Genomic DNA, 16,045 nt, shown 5'->3' with positions numbered 1-16,045 from the left:
TTAAAGATGTAAAATTTAATTTTACAACGAAATTTCGAAACTTATACAAGATTATCCATTTTTTTACCTTTCTCATTCCCGCCTTTACCTTCTGAAGGTCTAATTTTTCAAAATAACCATACCAGGAAACCGTTTAATAATTATTATTTCATGGAATTGCTTTTTAATTAGCATTTTGAGCAATCGATGACAAGTTTTAAAGCTCTCAGGCATTATACAATCACTGTTGGCGACACTGTACGCGCAAGCGACGCGAAAACTTAGTTGTCATATGTTAGGCGTGTGTTAGACAGGTGGTAACTTAGTAAACAAAATTCCGGATGTACAGCTGATAGTATTTGAAGTACCTTATCTTTTATCATTATTTTGTGACGGTTAATTCGGGAAAAATGTTCAACAAGACACACAAACCGCCAGATGAGAGCTATGTAATAGACTTAATTCGTCAGGAAATTGTGACTGAAAATCTGAAAGTGAAAGCAATTATTCAAGTACGTTTGACAGATGGTAACCAACGAAACATCTTCTTTCATTCTGTAAAAATGAACTTGACAATTTTCCTTATTGTTTTGTTTACAAGGTTCATAGTGAAGCGATGCGGCGTGTGAACTAAGTTATGCATACGTATTTACTTACGATGCTCAGTAAAAACTATTCCGTAATGAGTTTTTGGGGATGTGAAATACGCTTCTAATACCGGAAAACTGGAGTACATTGTTGTGGTGATTTTCTGGTTCTATACAGTATAAATCATTGGCGAGATTCTACGTGATGAACAGCAAAAAATCGAAATTAATTACAGTAATTCGGTCGTAGTCTGTATAGAGCGGCTTGTATTCAAATATTTAGTAGATACCACCACAGTAGTTCCACCTGTAACAAGAATGTTTGAGCGTCTTGTAGAATTTCACGAAATAATTTAATGATACAAGTCAGTCAGTCTTGCCCATTTGAATGTTTAGCACGTTTATGAGATCAAATTGATTAAAATAATAGTGTTTGTAGTGAATTGTGAACATTTAACACTATTTACATACCCGTTTAAGTTTACTTTTGAGCTGCTACAAAATATTTAATTGACTTTTAAAACGGTGCCACTATGAAATTCTTAGGAGGAGGATTCCGCCGTAAAACACCAAATTTTCATGGTTTGAGTTCACTTACATGCTTCACACACAAATCAAAATTCGTACAAACTGTGCTAGAAATATATCAGATTATTGCTATGCTATTGAGAAGTAAGATGACAGTTGTTTGAAGATTTTTTTTCTGAAGTTACAAACGCTTTAAAATTACATGAACTACTTGGTCAAACCCTAAGTGCAAATGTATTGAGCTACATGGTGCAGAGTGTTAGTTAGTTAGCTATTTTTTGCTGGAATGTAGTTAAATTCCTCATCAGAGTAGCCTTATTCTAACTTTTATGTGCTTTCTGTAAATCACTTCAACAGAATAACTCCATGGTTTGTTTTTCAAATTTGTTCCTATCATTACAATTAAGCAGTTGCATTGTGCTCCATCTGTAAAGTATTTAATATTGCAAAGATTTTAAACTCTGACCTTCTTTTCTTCCTTATTTCAAATTTTTTGGAGCATACCAGTGTAACAAGCCATACGTGATGGCAGCAGAGGTTTCCAGTTTGAAACTGTGTCTAACAACTAAATAAAATTGAGTCATATTGCACAATTTCATTTGTATGAGTTGTAGTCATATTGATTTGGCAAACATTAATTCTGAAGACCTATTTGGAAAGTCAGTTCCTCAGAGAATGGTGTTGTGTGCTTCTCTTATTTGTGCCAATTTTCTCCACAGGCATATTTCAGGAATATCCCAATTCTTTTGCAAGAACATTTATTGTTGAATGAAGTCATTCTGAATTTGGCTGTTAAAATATTAGTGTGATCGGTATTTTGGAACAGTCATTGTCAAACGTTGTGGGATGTTGAAACCCACTGTACACATTAAGCTGTGATGTAGTGGAACATAGTTCGCAACAGTCTTGAACCACATACATGTAATGGGATAAATGTCTCTGCTGTTCCGCATACCCTGTCAGCATACGCCATGCAGCAAATACAGTAACAGTAAACAGCTATCATAAAGGTGAAAAGCCAGGTGAAAACAACGTCCATATACCAACTTCCCTGACATCTGTACTCAGTTGATGATTGTGATGTGCCTTACAGTTCAGTATAATGTGTACTTCAGTATCATTGTTCGATTAATTAATTAATTCCTACATAAAGCTCCACAAATCCTCTCATGAAGGTGAGCTTTTGGGGATGTGGAATGGTTTCAAGTTATATATGATCAGGCAGAAGCAGCAACTGCCATTTATCAAGAAATGCTAGGTAACACAAAAAACACACACAACTTCTATAACTTCTTCACTAAAATGTAAAACAAAAGGAAGCTGACTTCAGAAATAAACAACAACATGTCCTTTAGGACTGCATGTCTTGTCCGAACTTTTCTTATTTTAGTGAAAAAGATTCAACATCGCCATTAGGAGACCTGTATAAGCACAGTATAAACAGTTTTTTTAATGTATTTTGTTCTCTACTAGTCTACTACTGAGAGTTCAAAATGTTTTTCTTGGCTCAAAGAAATCATATCACTTCTGACTATAAATTGGAGTCCTTTTACATAAATATGAGCCTCCAACTGTCTTTAATGTTTTGCTATTATAACAAGCTAATTCATAAGCAGGTAAAACTATGTATTCAGAGCCAATTCCTCTACACCAGTGTTCAGAAATGCAAACAATCAAGCTGCCTATGGCTTCCTGTTCAGTTTCTAATTGTTGCACTTTGTTTCTTATTGACTGAATATATTGGTGAAATAGTGTTAAATAATTAAAGTTACTTGTCAACAGGAAATTTTGTGAAACTTATACCAGATGGTTTGAGAGCTTGCACAAGTATACATAATATAATGGGAAGAACCTAAAGGAGACGTGCATTTAAATTAGTGTAAAAACTTGGAATTTACATGTTTTTGACAAATTGGAAATTATAGAACAGGTAGCTACAGTGTTTGCTGACTGCAGATAGAAAATTTCACAAATACAGTTTTCGTTATCTCTACAGATTTCAGCATATTTAATCACTTACAGACTGTGAAATGAAGTCTAATTCTGTATCATATGTTTTCACTTTTTGCAGAATATTTATGCTTGCAAAGGACCCAGGGAAGTGTTGGATGAACTGAACAGTGAAGGTCGTAGTAAGATTGCCATCCTGAGGAAACAAATAACGAAATTGGAGACATTGGCTAAGGAAAGTGACAATGAAAAGACAAAGAGAGAGATTCTGTCAGATGTTGCCAATTATAAGGATGAACTAACAAGGTAATTACCAATTATTATAAAACAGCTGAATAGTAATAATAATAACAATAATAAATACATCCAACTGGCTGAGGAAATCAAGGACATGTGGCATCAGGATAAAGTTGACATTATACCAATTATACTATCAACTACAGGAGTCATACCACACAATATCCACCAGTACATCAACACAATACAGCTACATCCAAACATATATATACAACTACAGAAATCTGTAATTATTGATACATGTTCAATTACCCGAAAGTTCCTAAATGCAATGTAACATGTACAGTTAAAAGGAAGTCATGCTTGATCAAGGTCCACGTCACTTTCCATTTTTAGCCTGACATAACATCTGAGAAAGGAAAGAAATAATAATAATAATAATAATAATAATCCCCGTGGAGGCCCGGGAAAAGAATAGGCCTCCGGTATGTTCTGCCAGTCGTAAAAGGCGACGAAAAGAACAAACCACTAATAGGGCTAACCCCCCTTTTAGTGTGATCAGTTGGTTCAGGACAGAACTAAAGAAGCCTCGGACAAGCGCCGTCATGGTCGGGGACGACGCTTGAACCCTATGCCCGCCCACAATGGTAACGACACTGCTAGCCAACTGGAAAATGATTTAAATCCAAATAGAGGTGTTTTGCAGGATATGCTTCCTGCAACCACCCTAGAAGGAAAACAAAGACAGAGGATGAGATGGTCAGATGAAGTTAATCGACACCTCATGTTCTTTCAAATAACTTCCGGGAATTCAGCCAGGTAACACTTTCAGCGACCGCCGATATTTCGGCGGGAGAACACCCCACCATTTTCAAGGCAAACTGCAACGGGCAGGCGACGTACATGCAAATTTAATACCTCGGTTCTTGGCCCAAGCAGGAAAGATAACACACACACACACTGAACACTAGTGCCACCAAAGATGGCCAAAGTCAGAGCTATCGATAGTGAGACTATGAATTCGCAGGTGAGGTAGCATTGAGTCTGTCCCTCTGTTTCTTGACAAGGGAGAGAGCCGGATTCCAAACAGAGTTTAAACAGAAACCTGCATCCCTGTTAACAAGGTTGCTCGCTAATTTAATCTCAACTGCCTCCCGAATCACACTGTCCCAATAGCTGGACGTGCATGCCAATATCTCGGTGTTATTATATAACATGGAGTGACCAGTATCCAAGCAATGTTCGGCAATAGCAGATCTATTTGGCTGCTGTAATCGTGTGTGCCGTTTATGCTCAGTACATCTGTCCTCCACGGTCCTGATAGTTTGACCAATATATGCCATGCCGCAGCTACAAGGGACACGATATACACCCGCCTTACGCAGTCCAAGATCATCCTTAACGGAACTCAAAAGTGCTCTAATTTTAGATGGAGGTCGGAAAACACATTTCACATCGTATTTCCGTAAAATACGACCGATCTTATTGGACGTGTTTCCTACGTAAGGCAAGAAGGCAGTAGACTTAGGTGTTGACTCAGAATTATCATCAATCACCTGATGTACAGTTGGTCGATAGCGCAACGCACGTTCAATCTGTCTATCACTGTAACCATTTTGACGAAATGTAACTTCAAGATGGGACAGCTCAGCTGGTAAAGTCTCAGCGTCAGAAACGATATGTGCCCTGTGTACCAAGGTACGAAGTACCCCTTCACGCTGAGCCGAATGGTGACAACTATTAGCTTGTAAGTACAAGTCGGTGTGAGTACGTTTCCAGTAGACTGCATGTCCCAATGATCCATCATCCTTCCTCCTAACCAACACGTCGAGAAAGGGAAGGCAACCATCCTTTTCCACCTCCATCGTAAAACGAATGTTCGGGTGGATCGAGTTCAGATGTGCTAGAAAGACATTCAAATTCTCCCTACCGTGAGGCCAAACAACGAAGGTATCGTCAACGTATCTATAGAAACAGGCGGGTTTTAAAGGCGCCGACTCCAATGCACGTTCCTCGAAGTCTTCCATAAACAAATTTGCGATCACAGGAGACAACGGACTACCCATCGCAACTCCATCTGTCTGCTCGTAATACTGGTCATTAAATAAAAAGTAAGTGGATGTCAACACATGCCTAAAGAGATTAGTTAAATCAGCACCAAAGCTGGCTTCAATTAACCGCAACGAATCAGACAGAGGAACACGAGTGAAGAGAGAGACCACATCGAAACTCACTAAAATATCAGAGTCATTCAGCCTCAGTCCCTCCAAACGACGTAAAAAATCAGCTGAGTTCCTGATATGATGTTCACACCGTCCTACTTGTGGACTCAACAGAGATGCAAGATGCTTGGAAACACGATATGTCGGGGCGCCGATGTTACTCACTATAGGATGGAAAGGAACCCCTTCCTTATGAACCTTTGGAAGGCCATATAACCTAGGGGGGAACCTGCTGACAAGGGCAATGCCACCGTTGTTTTAAATAAACATGATTATGTACAAAAGATGCAACGTTTACTATCTGATTCAACGTATCGCAGAATCGATGCTGACCCCACGAAAAGTGTTGAAAGACCAACAGCCTCCTGAAGAAAAGTGGTTTGTCGCAGGACACAATCAAGAGGCTTAACACCTATAGTGCGGTTCCCCCTAGGTTATATGGCCTTCCAAAGGTTCATAAGGAAGGGGTTCCTTTCCGTCCTATAGTGAGTAACATCGGCACCCCGACATATCGTGTTTCCAAGCATCTTGCATCGCTGTTGAGTCCACAAGTAGGATGGTGTGAACATCATATCAGGAACTCAGCTGATTTTTTACGTCGTTTGGAGGGACTGAGGCTGAATGACTCTGATATTTTAGTGAGTTTCGATGTGGTCTCTCTCTTCACTCGTGTTCCTCTGTCTGATTCGTTGCGGTTAATTGAAGCCAGCTTTGGTGCTGACTTAACTAATCTCTTTAGGCATGTGTTGACATCCACTTACTTTTTGTTTAATGACCAGTATTACGAGCAGACAGATGGAGTTGCGATGGGTAGTCCGTTGTCTCCTGTGATCGCAAATTTGTTTATGGAAGACTTCGAGGAACGTGCATTGGAGTCGGCGCCTTTAAAACCCGCCTGTTTCTATAGATACGTTGACGATACCTTCGTTGTTTGGCCTCACGGTAGGGAGAATTTGAATGTCTTTCTAGAACATCTGAACTCGATCCACCCGAACATTCGTTTTACGATGGAGGTGGAAAAGGATGGTTGCCTTCCCTTTCTCGACGTGTTGGTTAGGAGGAAGGATGATGGATCATTGGGACATGCAGTCTACTGGAAACGTACTCACACCGACTTGTACTTACAAGCTAATAGTTGTCACCATTCGGCTCAGCGTGAAGGGGTACTTCGTACCTTGGTACACAGGGCACATATCGTTTCTGACGCTGAGACTTTACCAGCTGAGCTGTCCCATCTTGAAGTTACATTTCGTCAAAATGGTTACAGTGATAGACAGATTGAACGTGCGTTGCGCTATCGACCAACTGTACATCAGGTGATTGATGATAATTCTGAGTCAACACCTAAGTCTACTGCCTTCTTGCCTTACGTAGGAAACACGTCCAATAAGATCGGTCGTATTTTACGGAAATACGATGTGAAATGTGTTTTCCGACCTCCATCTAAAATTAGAGCACTTTTGAGTTCCGTTAAGGATGATCTTGGACTGCGTAAGGCGGGTGTATATCGTGTCCCTTGTAGCTGCGGCATGGCATATATTGGTCAAACTATCAGGACCGTGGAGGACAGATGTACTGAGCATAAACGGCACACACGATTACAGCAGCCAAATAGATCTGCTATTGCCGAACATTGCTTGGATACTGGTCACTCCATGTTATATAATAACACCGAGATATTGGCATGCACGTCCAGCTATTGGGACAGTGTGATTCGGGAGGCAGTTGAGATTAAATTAGCGAGCAACCTTGTTAACAGGGATGCAGGTTTCTGTTTAAACTCTGTTTGGAATCCGGCTCTCTCCCTTGTCAAGAAACAGAGGGACAGACTCAATGCTACCTCACCTGCGAATTCATAGTCTCACTATCGATAGCTCTGACTTTGGCCATCTTTGGTGGCACTAGTGTTCAGTGTGTGTGTGTTATCTTTCCTGCTTGGGTCCAAGAACCGAGGTATTAAATTTGCATGTACGTCGCCTGTCCGTTGCAGTTTGCCTTGAAAATGGTGGGGTGTTCTCCCGCCGAAATATCGGCGGTCGCTGAAAGTGTTACCTGGCTGAATTCCCGGAAGTTATTTGAAAGTTGTATACGCCAGGAGAAACTCAGGTCTCACACCTCATGTTCTGTTATTACCAAGCAACAAACCTAGGAACCAACATAACTGGATACAGATCACAAGTATACACAACATTTATTACCAGATACCCAGAATTAAAATTTTTAACAGAACAACGTCTAGCTGATCAGATCCGTGTAATAATAAAAAATAACAGGATACCCCAGTCAGAATTAGAAAACATCAAACAACAAGTACAACAAATACTGGAACAAAATAATGTGCAATCAGAAGAAGAAGAAAATACAGTAATGGACTCAAACATCCCAGAGCAAACAAACAAAGAACAACACGCACCAGTTAAACAATCAGAGGAAAACGAAATCTTAAGACAGCCACCAGAACAAGCACAAATAGAACACGAAGTGACACAGATGTTAGATATAGAAGAAAAATTTCAGCTAACATACATAGAATACAAAGACACAAATACAGACATTAGACCATTCTTGCATAGACCACCAAATAACCCACAAGTCGAAACAACAATAAAAACTATCAACACAATCATACACAACAAAATAAATGAAAACACAACTATGGAAGAGTTACAACTACTGGTTTATATAGGAGCACTCACTACACTAAATATACACACTAGGCAGAGATCAGAACCAACCAACACACAGAAGAAACCCACAAAACCAGCATGGCAACACAGGCTACAGATCAAAATAGGAAAACTGAGAAAAGACATCGGACAGCTAACACAATTTATAAGAAATGAAATCTCGGAAAAAAAACGAAAAAGGTTAGGTAAAATCTCACAACAAGAAGCGACAGAGCAATTAGACGAAAAGAAGCAGAAATTACAAGCATTAGCCAAACGACTCAGAAGATACAAAAAAAGTGAAAATAGAAGGAAACAAAACCAAACATTCAACACAAACCAAAAGAAATTTTACCAGACAATAGATAACACACACGTTAAAATAGACAATCCACCAAACATAACAGACATGGAACACTTCTGGAGCAACATATGGTCAAACCCGGTACAACATAATAGGCATGCACGATGGATACAAGCAGAAACAGACACATACAAGATGATACCACAAATGCCTGAAGTGATAATTTTGCAGCATGAAGTCACCCAAGCAATTAATTCTACTCACAATTGGAAAGCCCCTGGAAATGATAAAATAGCAAATTTCTGGTTAAAGAAGTTCACCTCAACACATTCACATCTAACTAAATTATTTAACAGTTACATTGCAGACCCATACACATTCTCTGATACACTTACACACGGAATAACATATCTGACTTCTTAAGAAGGACGTAAAAATTCTTCTCGGCGATTTCAATGCACAAATTGGTAAAGAGAGGAAATATGAAAAAACAGTCAGCAATTACTCCGCACACAAATTCACAAACCAGAATGGTGTCACGCACATCAAGTTGTGCCAACAAAACAGTCTAAAAATCGTGTCGATATCACTTCGAAAGAACCCTAAGAACCAAAAAAAATGTGGCAATCACCAGTCCCTCAGCTAGGTGAATTTCAGGTAGACCATGTGGTGATCCCCTATGATTTCCAAAAAGAAAAACACGATGTTCGAGTCTGCAGAGGGACAAATTTTGATTCTGACCACTACATTACCAGAGTCAAAATTAAATTCACACTAAAAAGGAAATGCCGAAGGAAAACACCACTAATTCCCAAATTTGGTTTGAAAAAATCCAAGAATAAAAAATTACAGAAGTGTGGGATAAACAACCTACAAATATCTGGAGAGATTTCTGAACGAAAATTATACAGAAAGCATGAGAACTGATCTCATTAAAGAATAAATCCAAGCACCCATGGCGGAATTCAAATTGTGATAATGTGATAGAAGAGAGGCAATGAGCCTTCTTAAACTATAATTGTGACAAATAAGAAACCACACAAGAGAATTTTTTGGAAGTCAGAAAACAAGGAGCTAAAATACTTAGACAAACTAAAAGAGAATATCTTAATGAACAACTAAACTCAATTGAAGAATACTTTAGGAACCACAAAACACGACTTTTACAAAACATTTGAAAACCAAATCAAAGGATACACTCCACGAAACCTCTGTTTCAGGAAACAAAATGGAAAATTGACACTAACTAACAAAGACAATTGTCAAAAGTTATCCAAATATTTCTCACAACTTCTAAATTGCTCACAACCAAGTATGAGACTCCCCAGATTGCAACTAAAACACACAAATGAAACTTCACTACCACCAACTCAAGAAGAAATTTGTAGTCATATTATATAGCTGAAAAATAATAAGCCACTGGGAGAAGATGGAATTGTAACTGAACTGCTAAAGAACCTTAGTCCAAATTCCTTAAAAGAGATTACTCAAATCATCCAGGAAATTTGGCAGAGAGAAAAAATTCCAGAGGATTGGAAATGTGCACTAATTCACCTATTGCACAAAAAGGGAGAGAGATTAGATATGAAAAACTACAGAGGCATTTCACTTTGCCAGTCACTTACAAAATCTTATCTGCGTGTCTTCTAAAAAGAGTTCAAGAACAGCTAGAACATACAATTTCAGATTACCTAGCGGGCTTTTGACGTAATAGATTATTCCCAGAACAGATCTGTAATCTAGAAACTATTTTCAAAATTAAAGCAATCATGTTGAAACCAATAGTCTGCACATTTTTTTATTTTAAAAAAGCATATGATTATTCTATAGATAGTCAGTCTCTTTTGCAGTACTCAAGAAGACCGCAAACTAGACGCGAAAACTTGAAAACTCATCGAAGAAACACTGTCAGGAACCAAATCAAATATTAAGTTCATAGATGAAATTCCAGAACTGTTCTTAGTTAATACATGAGTAAGACAAGAAGGTGGGATCTTGCCACTATTATTCAACATTGTTTTAGACAAAGTAATGAAAGAATAAGAAATGGAACTAAGAAAACAAAACTTTTGGAAGCCATTCAAACTAGAAAGAGATCAAGGAAAATTGAGCGTTCCATACTTAGTGTTTGCAGATGACTTGGCAATTCTAACCGACAGTGAAGAAACAGCAGCAAAACAAATTGAGAGCCTCAAAGAATGTGCAGAGAAGGTTGGCCTGCAAACTCCTTTGAGAATAGTGAATTCATGTGTTCCAAATTAGATATTCCGAAACTTAAAAGAAATTATGGTGAAATCGTCAGTCAAACATTTTAAGTACCTTGGTGAAATTATTGAACTAACACGACTTGAAAAAATAGCCCAAAAAACAGATTGCAGAAAATCAATAAAGCATCTGGACATGCTTCAAGTTTATATAACAATAATGCCTGTCAAAAGGTACTAAAATCGGACACTAAAATACAGTAATCAAGCCCACAGTCATATAGAGAAGTGAAACACACTCATTGAATTGAAAACTAGATTTACAAGAAATTAAGAAAGTAGAGGGCAAGATTATTAGGAAAATTCTGAGACCACAATGCACGCCAGATGGATACAGACTACAAATCATCAAGACAACAGAAAAAGTATCAAACATTGAAATCGGCATCAGAAAGAGATGATTGAAGACTACCTGTAAACAGACTAACGAAATGTCTATTGGACTATGTGACATACCTTAAAACATCAATATGTTGGGTAACTGAAATTAAGGAGGATTTGACAAAAGCAAAAATTGATGTAACAGGCACATCAGACGGGGATACATTCAGAAGCAAAATTGGTAAGTGAAAGTTTATTCCAGAGATAGAACCAAAACCATACCGACCAAAGTGGACCGGAGAAAGAAAGGCGGCTTTTGGGGAGAAAATGAAGAAATATTGGGGAAATAAGAAGAATTCTAAGAAGATTGGAAATCACATGCTTATCGCTCTCCAATGGGGACATTTGCTATTAGTAATAATAATAATAATAATAATAATAATAATAATAGTCACACACAATCAAATAACATGGTCACCTTTTTCTGATCAAATCATCATTCCTAATGATGAATTGAAAGGTCATATAGTGAAAATGATGAAAAATATTATTCCATTCTGACAGCTATTTGCAGAACTTTGACTTTGAAACAAGGAAGAGGTAGTGGGATAATTTTCACTGGAAAACGACCATCATTTTTACTCATTTCCTTCTTTAAACATTAAAAGAACACCATTCATTGTATCAAATATTTTAGTTCAAAACTCTTCATATCTGTCATGAATTTTGAGCTTACTCTGTTTTGTAAAGCTTGACATTGTCAGAATGAAGCACACGATCTGAATGTTCAATATAAATTTTATTTGTCTTGATCACAAGATACCATTCTGATTAGAACTGTATCTTGCATTTGAAAGAAATAAAGTCAGTTATATGCTTTAGTAATTTCTTAGTACATTTCTGTGAAGTTTGCAAATGAGTAAGCTTTTTGTAATAACTTAATTAAGTACCTGGAGTGCATATGTATCTTGTCACATTGGAACAATAGTGGCACTTCAAATGAATTCTGCCTTGTGTCCACTGGTGAAATTCTAGGGAGAGCCAATGTCATATATTATTAACAATAATGTAATGCAAGTGAGTTTAACTAATAGAAGAAGAAAACTTTAAAATGCAGCATATGAAGTAGGCAAAAGGAACCACTGGTGCCTAAAAAGTGAGATTGATATAAAATAGCTAAGAAGGTATGTCTTGAGGACGAAGACAAGGCTGTAGAAGCATGCAAAACCAGGGAAAAGATAGATGCTCCCTATTGTAGGGAAGTTAAAGAAATCTATGCAGGAAAGAGCAACAGCTATGTGAGTATCAAGAGATTATACGGCAAGCCAGTTTTAAGCAAGGCAAAGAAAGGAAAGGTGGAAGGAGTACATAGAGGCGATATTTAAAAAAAAAAAAAAACCCTTGAAGACAATATTATACGGAAAGGAAAGAAGAAGTTGATTTGATGAGTTGGTGGAGAGCTGTGAGAAGAATTTGGCAGAGGACAGAAAGACTCAAGTTGAAACAAGGCCCTTGGAGTAGATGTCATTTCCTTAGTCTTTTGAGATCCTTGGGAGATTTGGCTATGACAAAACTATTCCACCTTGGGTGCAATATAAGTTATACAAGACTGGTGAAATGCCCTCAGACTTACAGATGAAACGCCCTCAGACTTAAAGAAGAATGTAATAATGCCTATTCTGAAGAAGGCACTTGCTGATAGGTGTGAATGTTATCAAACCATCAGTTTACTAAGTCATGGTTGTAAGATACTGGCATGAATTTTTACAGAAGAATGGGAAAACTAGTAGAAGCCAACCTCGGTGAAGCTGAGTTTGGATTTCAGAGAAGTACAGGAAATATGGGGCAATATTTGACACTACAACTTTTCTTAGAATGTAGGTTGAAAAAGGCAAAACTATGTTTATAGGATTTGTAAATTCAGAGAAAGATTCTTACCATATTGGCTGGAGTAAGTTCTTTGAAATTCTGAAGGTAGCTGAGTTGAAATACAGGTAGCAAAAGTTTATCCACAACATCTGCAGAAACCAGACTATAGTTACACGAGTCAGAGGTATGAGAAGGAAGTGGGGAAAGGGTTGAGCCTATCTCCAGTGTCATTCAGTCTGCACATTGAGTAGGCAGTAAAGGAAATTAAGGAGAAATTTAGAGAGGGGATTTAAGTTCATGGAGGAGAAATTAAAACTTTGAGGTGTGGTAGTAACATTGTAATTTTGTCAGTGACAGCAAAGGACTTGGAAGAGCAGTTCAGTGGAATGGTTAGTGTCTTCAAGAGAGTTTAGAAGATGAATTCCAACAAAAGTACAACAAGGCTAATGGAATGTAATCAAATTAAACGAGGTGATGATGGGGGTATTAGATTAGGAAATGAGACACTAAAAGTAGTAGACAATTTTTATTATTCGACAACAAAATAACTGACAATGGCTGTAGTGGAGACAATATAAAATACAAACATCTAATAGTAAGAAAAGCATTTCTGAAAAAGAAAAAAGAATTGGAAATACCAAAATGTCTGATAGGGGCCATCAGCTTTGATCCGTGACACCATAAAGATGGTGGACACAACTAAATTATGTCTATCCAATGTAGTGATTGTAACATCACATACTCAGTAATGTTAACAAGTCAAAAACAAATCCAAAATTTAATTATAATAATTTGAAGAAAGTCGTTGAACTAATGGGACACCTGCAAGAATTATGATTTTTGGGGCTGGGAGACACAAGACAAATGGCAGTCCTACCCTGTCACACGCAACCAAACAAAGAATATGCAAAAGTAAATAGTGCCAGCATGACGTAAAGGCCATAAAAAGACCATACAATTTGATATTGTCACCCTCAGTTAATCTGTTTTATAAACTGGACTACATCATATCATCAAATGAATAAGTCTACAAAACAGCAAATATATAAATAAATAGTATCGAAAAGCCACTAACAAAAACAAAACCTTGCTGCAAATTCTGGAATCAGAAATGTCAGTTTACCTATTTAGCTAGAACAAAGTCAATGATGGCAAGAAACCAAAACTTGCTGCAAAGCTGGTATGGGAAACTTCACTTGACTGTCCATGGTACCAAGAAATCACAATTTTCTACCAAAATTGGCACTGGAAACATCACTTGACCAATATAGTTAGAACAAACTCCACAGTGTCCACCAATGATAAATAAACATTATAAACTACCAAAGCAAAGAAAGTAACCCACAAATTTATACATAGTTTTTGTTAACATTAATTTATGCATACAACTGAAACACAAGGTGATACACTGAATAAATATGTATGACATACTTCTTGAAACAAACAAAGAATTAAAATTTTAGTTACAAATCAAAATCCACTGTTGCACAAAAAATTCTGCACTAGTGAAAAAAATTCCTGGTAAAGTTTAAGAATACATCTGGAGCCAATTGAAAGAGTAGCATATATCAAAATCATGTGGTTGAGGTCTACTAAGTTACCTTTAATGGAGTGAGAGAAAGAAGTCTCCTAAGATGCTTAGTGCTGGTGATTTCGGTATGGAGAGATGAAGTTGTTGCATTCATAGGAAGTGAATAAGGGTACAAACACGTAAGCATTCCATTTAAGAACAGTTTTTTTCCCAATAGTTCAACCTTATTCTGAGAGGTGTCTTACAGTAGCTTTGAGTCTTTACAAATCAATGAATACACCCTACCACTCTACATATTTGTCCTTTCTAGCAACTTCCAGCTCCTGAGTTCTACCTTTTGCTGTCAGAGATTATTGCTCTCCTTGTAACTCATTCTGACAAAACACAGTCTAATACTTTAACCACAGTGGGAGGCAAGGGGGAGACATTGCTTTTCCCTCCTTATATCCTTACACCCAGAAAATATCAATTATTACTCATTGCTGCTACTAGAGACAAACTCTACAGTGCGTGTTCTTTTATAGTTAGCAGAAAACTCAAGATAATAACAATTACTTCAATTGCTTATTGGAAACACAGTTGTCCTCCCTCAAATTCTCTTAATTTTTACTGTATAAGAATCAGTGTCATTGTATACCGACTGCTCCCAATGTCTTGGCTGTTTTACTGCCCTATGCATTGGCCATTTATATTGTGGTTTTTCATGACTTTCATGTGAGTTTCTCCTGTAGAGATGTTCGCCCATGACTGTTACAAAGCTTTCTCTAAAGATTCTTCCAGAACACTCTAGAAAGTTCTCAAATATTCTGACTGTATGCCAGTGTCTGCTAGTCGCCTTGTTCCTGAGGATGCCGTTGACACCTACCCATTGCAGCAGCACCGCTTCCTCAGCAAGCAGTCAACACACCTGACTTCATAGAGAGTACTGGCTCACTTTCTGATTTCCCCGACACCATGCCTTGCTCGTGGTCTTAATATTAAAGCTTCTTGCCTTTGTTTGCAGCCATGCCACCTCATGCACTAATAAAATTTGATACCCATGGTGATATGTGGGGTACTGAAATGTAGGTAAGAAGTACATCTACTAATATAAATTTCAGAAATTGACATACAGTGCACTGAAAATTATATTTCAAGACAAATGTATGAAATACGGAGTAGTAGTCAGTAACGAGTGGTATTGATTCATTAAACAGGTGGTGGAACCAATGAGAAAATAGTGTTCGATGAATGTCATCATGATGAGTAAATAAAAACATGTGGTGGCATAATGAAATACAGTTGTGTAGAATGTTGTAATGTTAAGTAAAATCTTCCATAAAATTTAAACTGTAGTCCTAGGTTCCTGTCTAACCACCATCTTATAAGTAAGAACATTCTGAAAATACCCCATCAAGTTTTTAAAATGAGCATTTTAAAAGTAACTGCTGCAAGTGAACAACTGAACTGGAACATTCCAACTTATACCAGAGATCAGGATATGCTACAGATCATCCACTTATTCTTCTATGCTGTTTTGCACATTTATGGAAGGGGTACTACTTCTGTCAGTTTGTGACACTAGTTCATACATAATCAGGAGGTGGT

At 37.6% G+C, this 16,045-nt stretch overlaps 1 protein-coding gene across 1 annotated transcript in view; it reads left to right on the top strand.

Annotated features, from left to right (window-relative positions):
• The first annotated feature begins 252 nt into the window (after positions 1-252).
• Positions 253-16,045, top strand: part of LOC124607319 (vesicle transport protein SEC20) — a 37,991-nt gene continuing 22,198 nt past the window's right edge. The window contains exons 1-2 of the mRNA XM_047139618.1: positions 253-491; positions 3,166-3,350. Of these exons, the coding sequence (XP_046995574.1) occupies positions 390-491; positions 3,166-3,350 (287 nt within the window). The 5' untranslated portion in view covers positions 253-389. The remainder of the gene's footprint in view (positions 492-3,165; positions 3,351-16,045) is intronic.

Source organism: Schistocerca americana, chromosome 3, assembly GCF_021461395.2.
Source record: "Schistocerca americana isolate TAMUIC-IGC-003095 chromosome 3, iqSchAmer2.1, whole genome shotgun sequence".
Taxonomy (NCBI): domain Eukaryota; kingdom Metazoa; phylum Arthropoda; class Insecta; order Orthoptera; family Acrididae; genus Schistocerca; species Schistocerca americana.
Note: the sequence above shows the minus strand (reverse complement) of the source record. Positions and strands in the feature narration are given on the sequence as shown.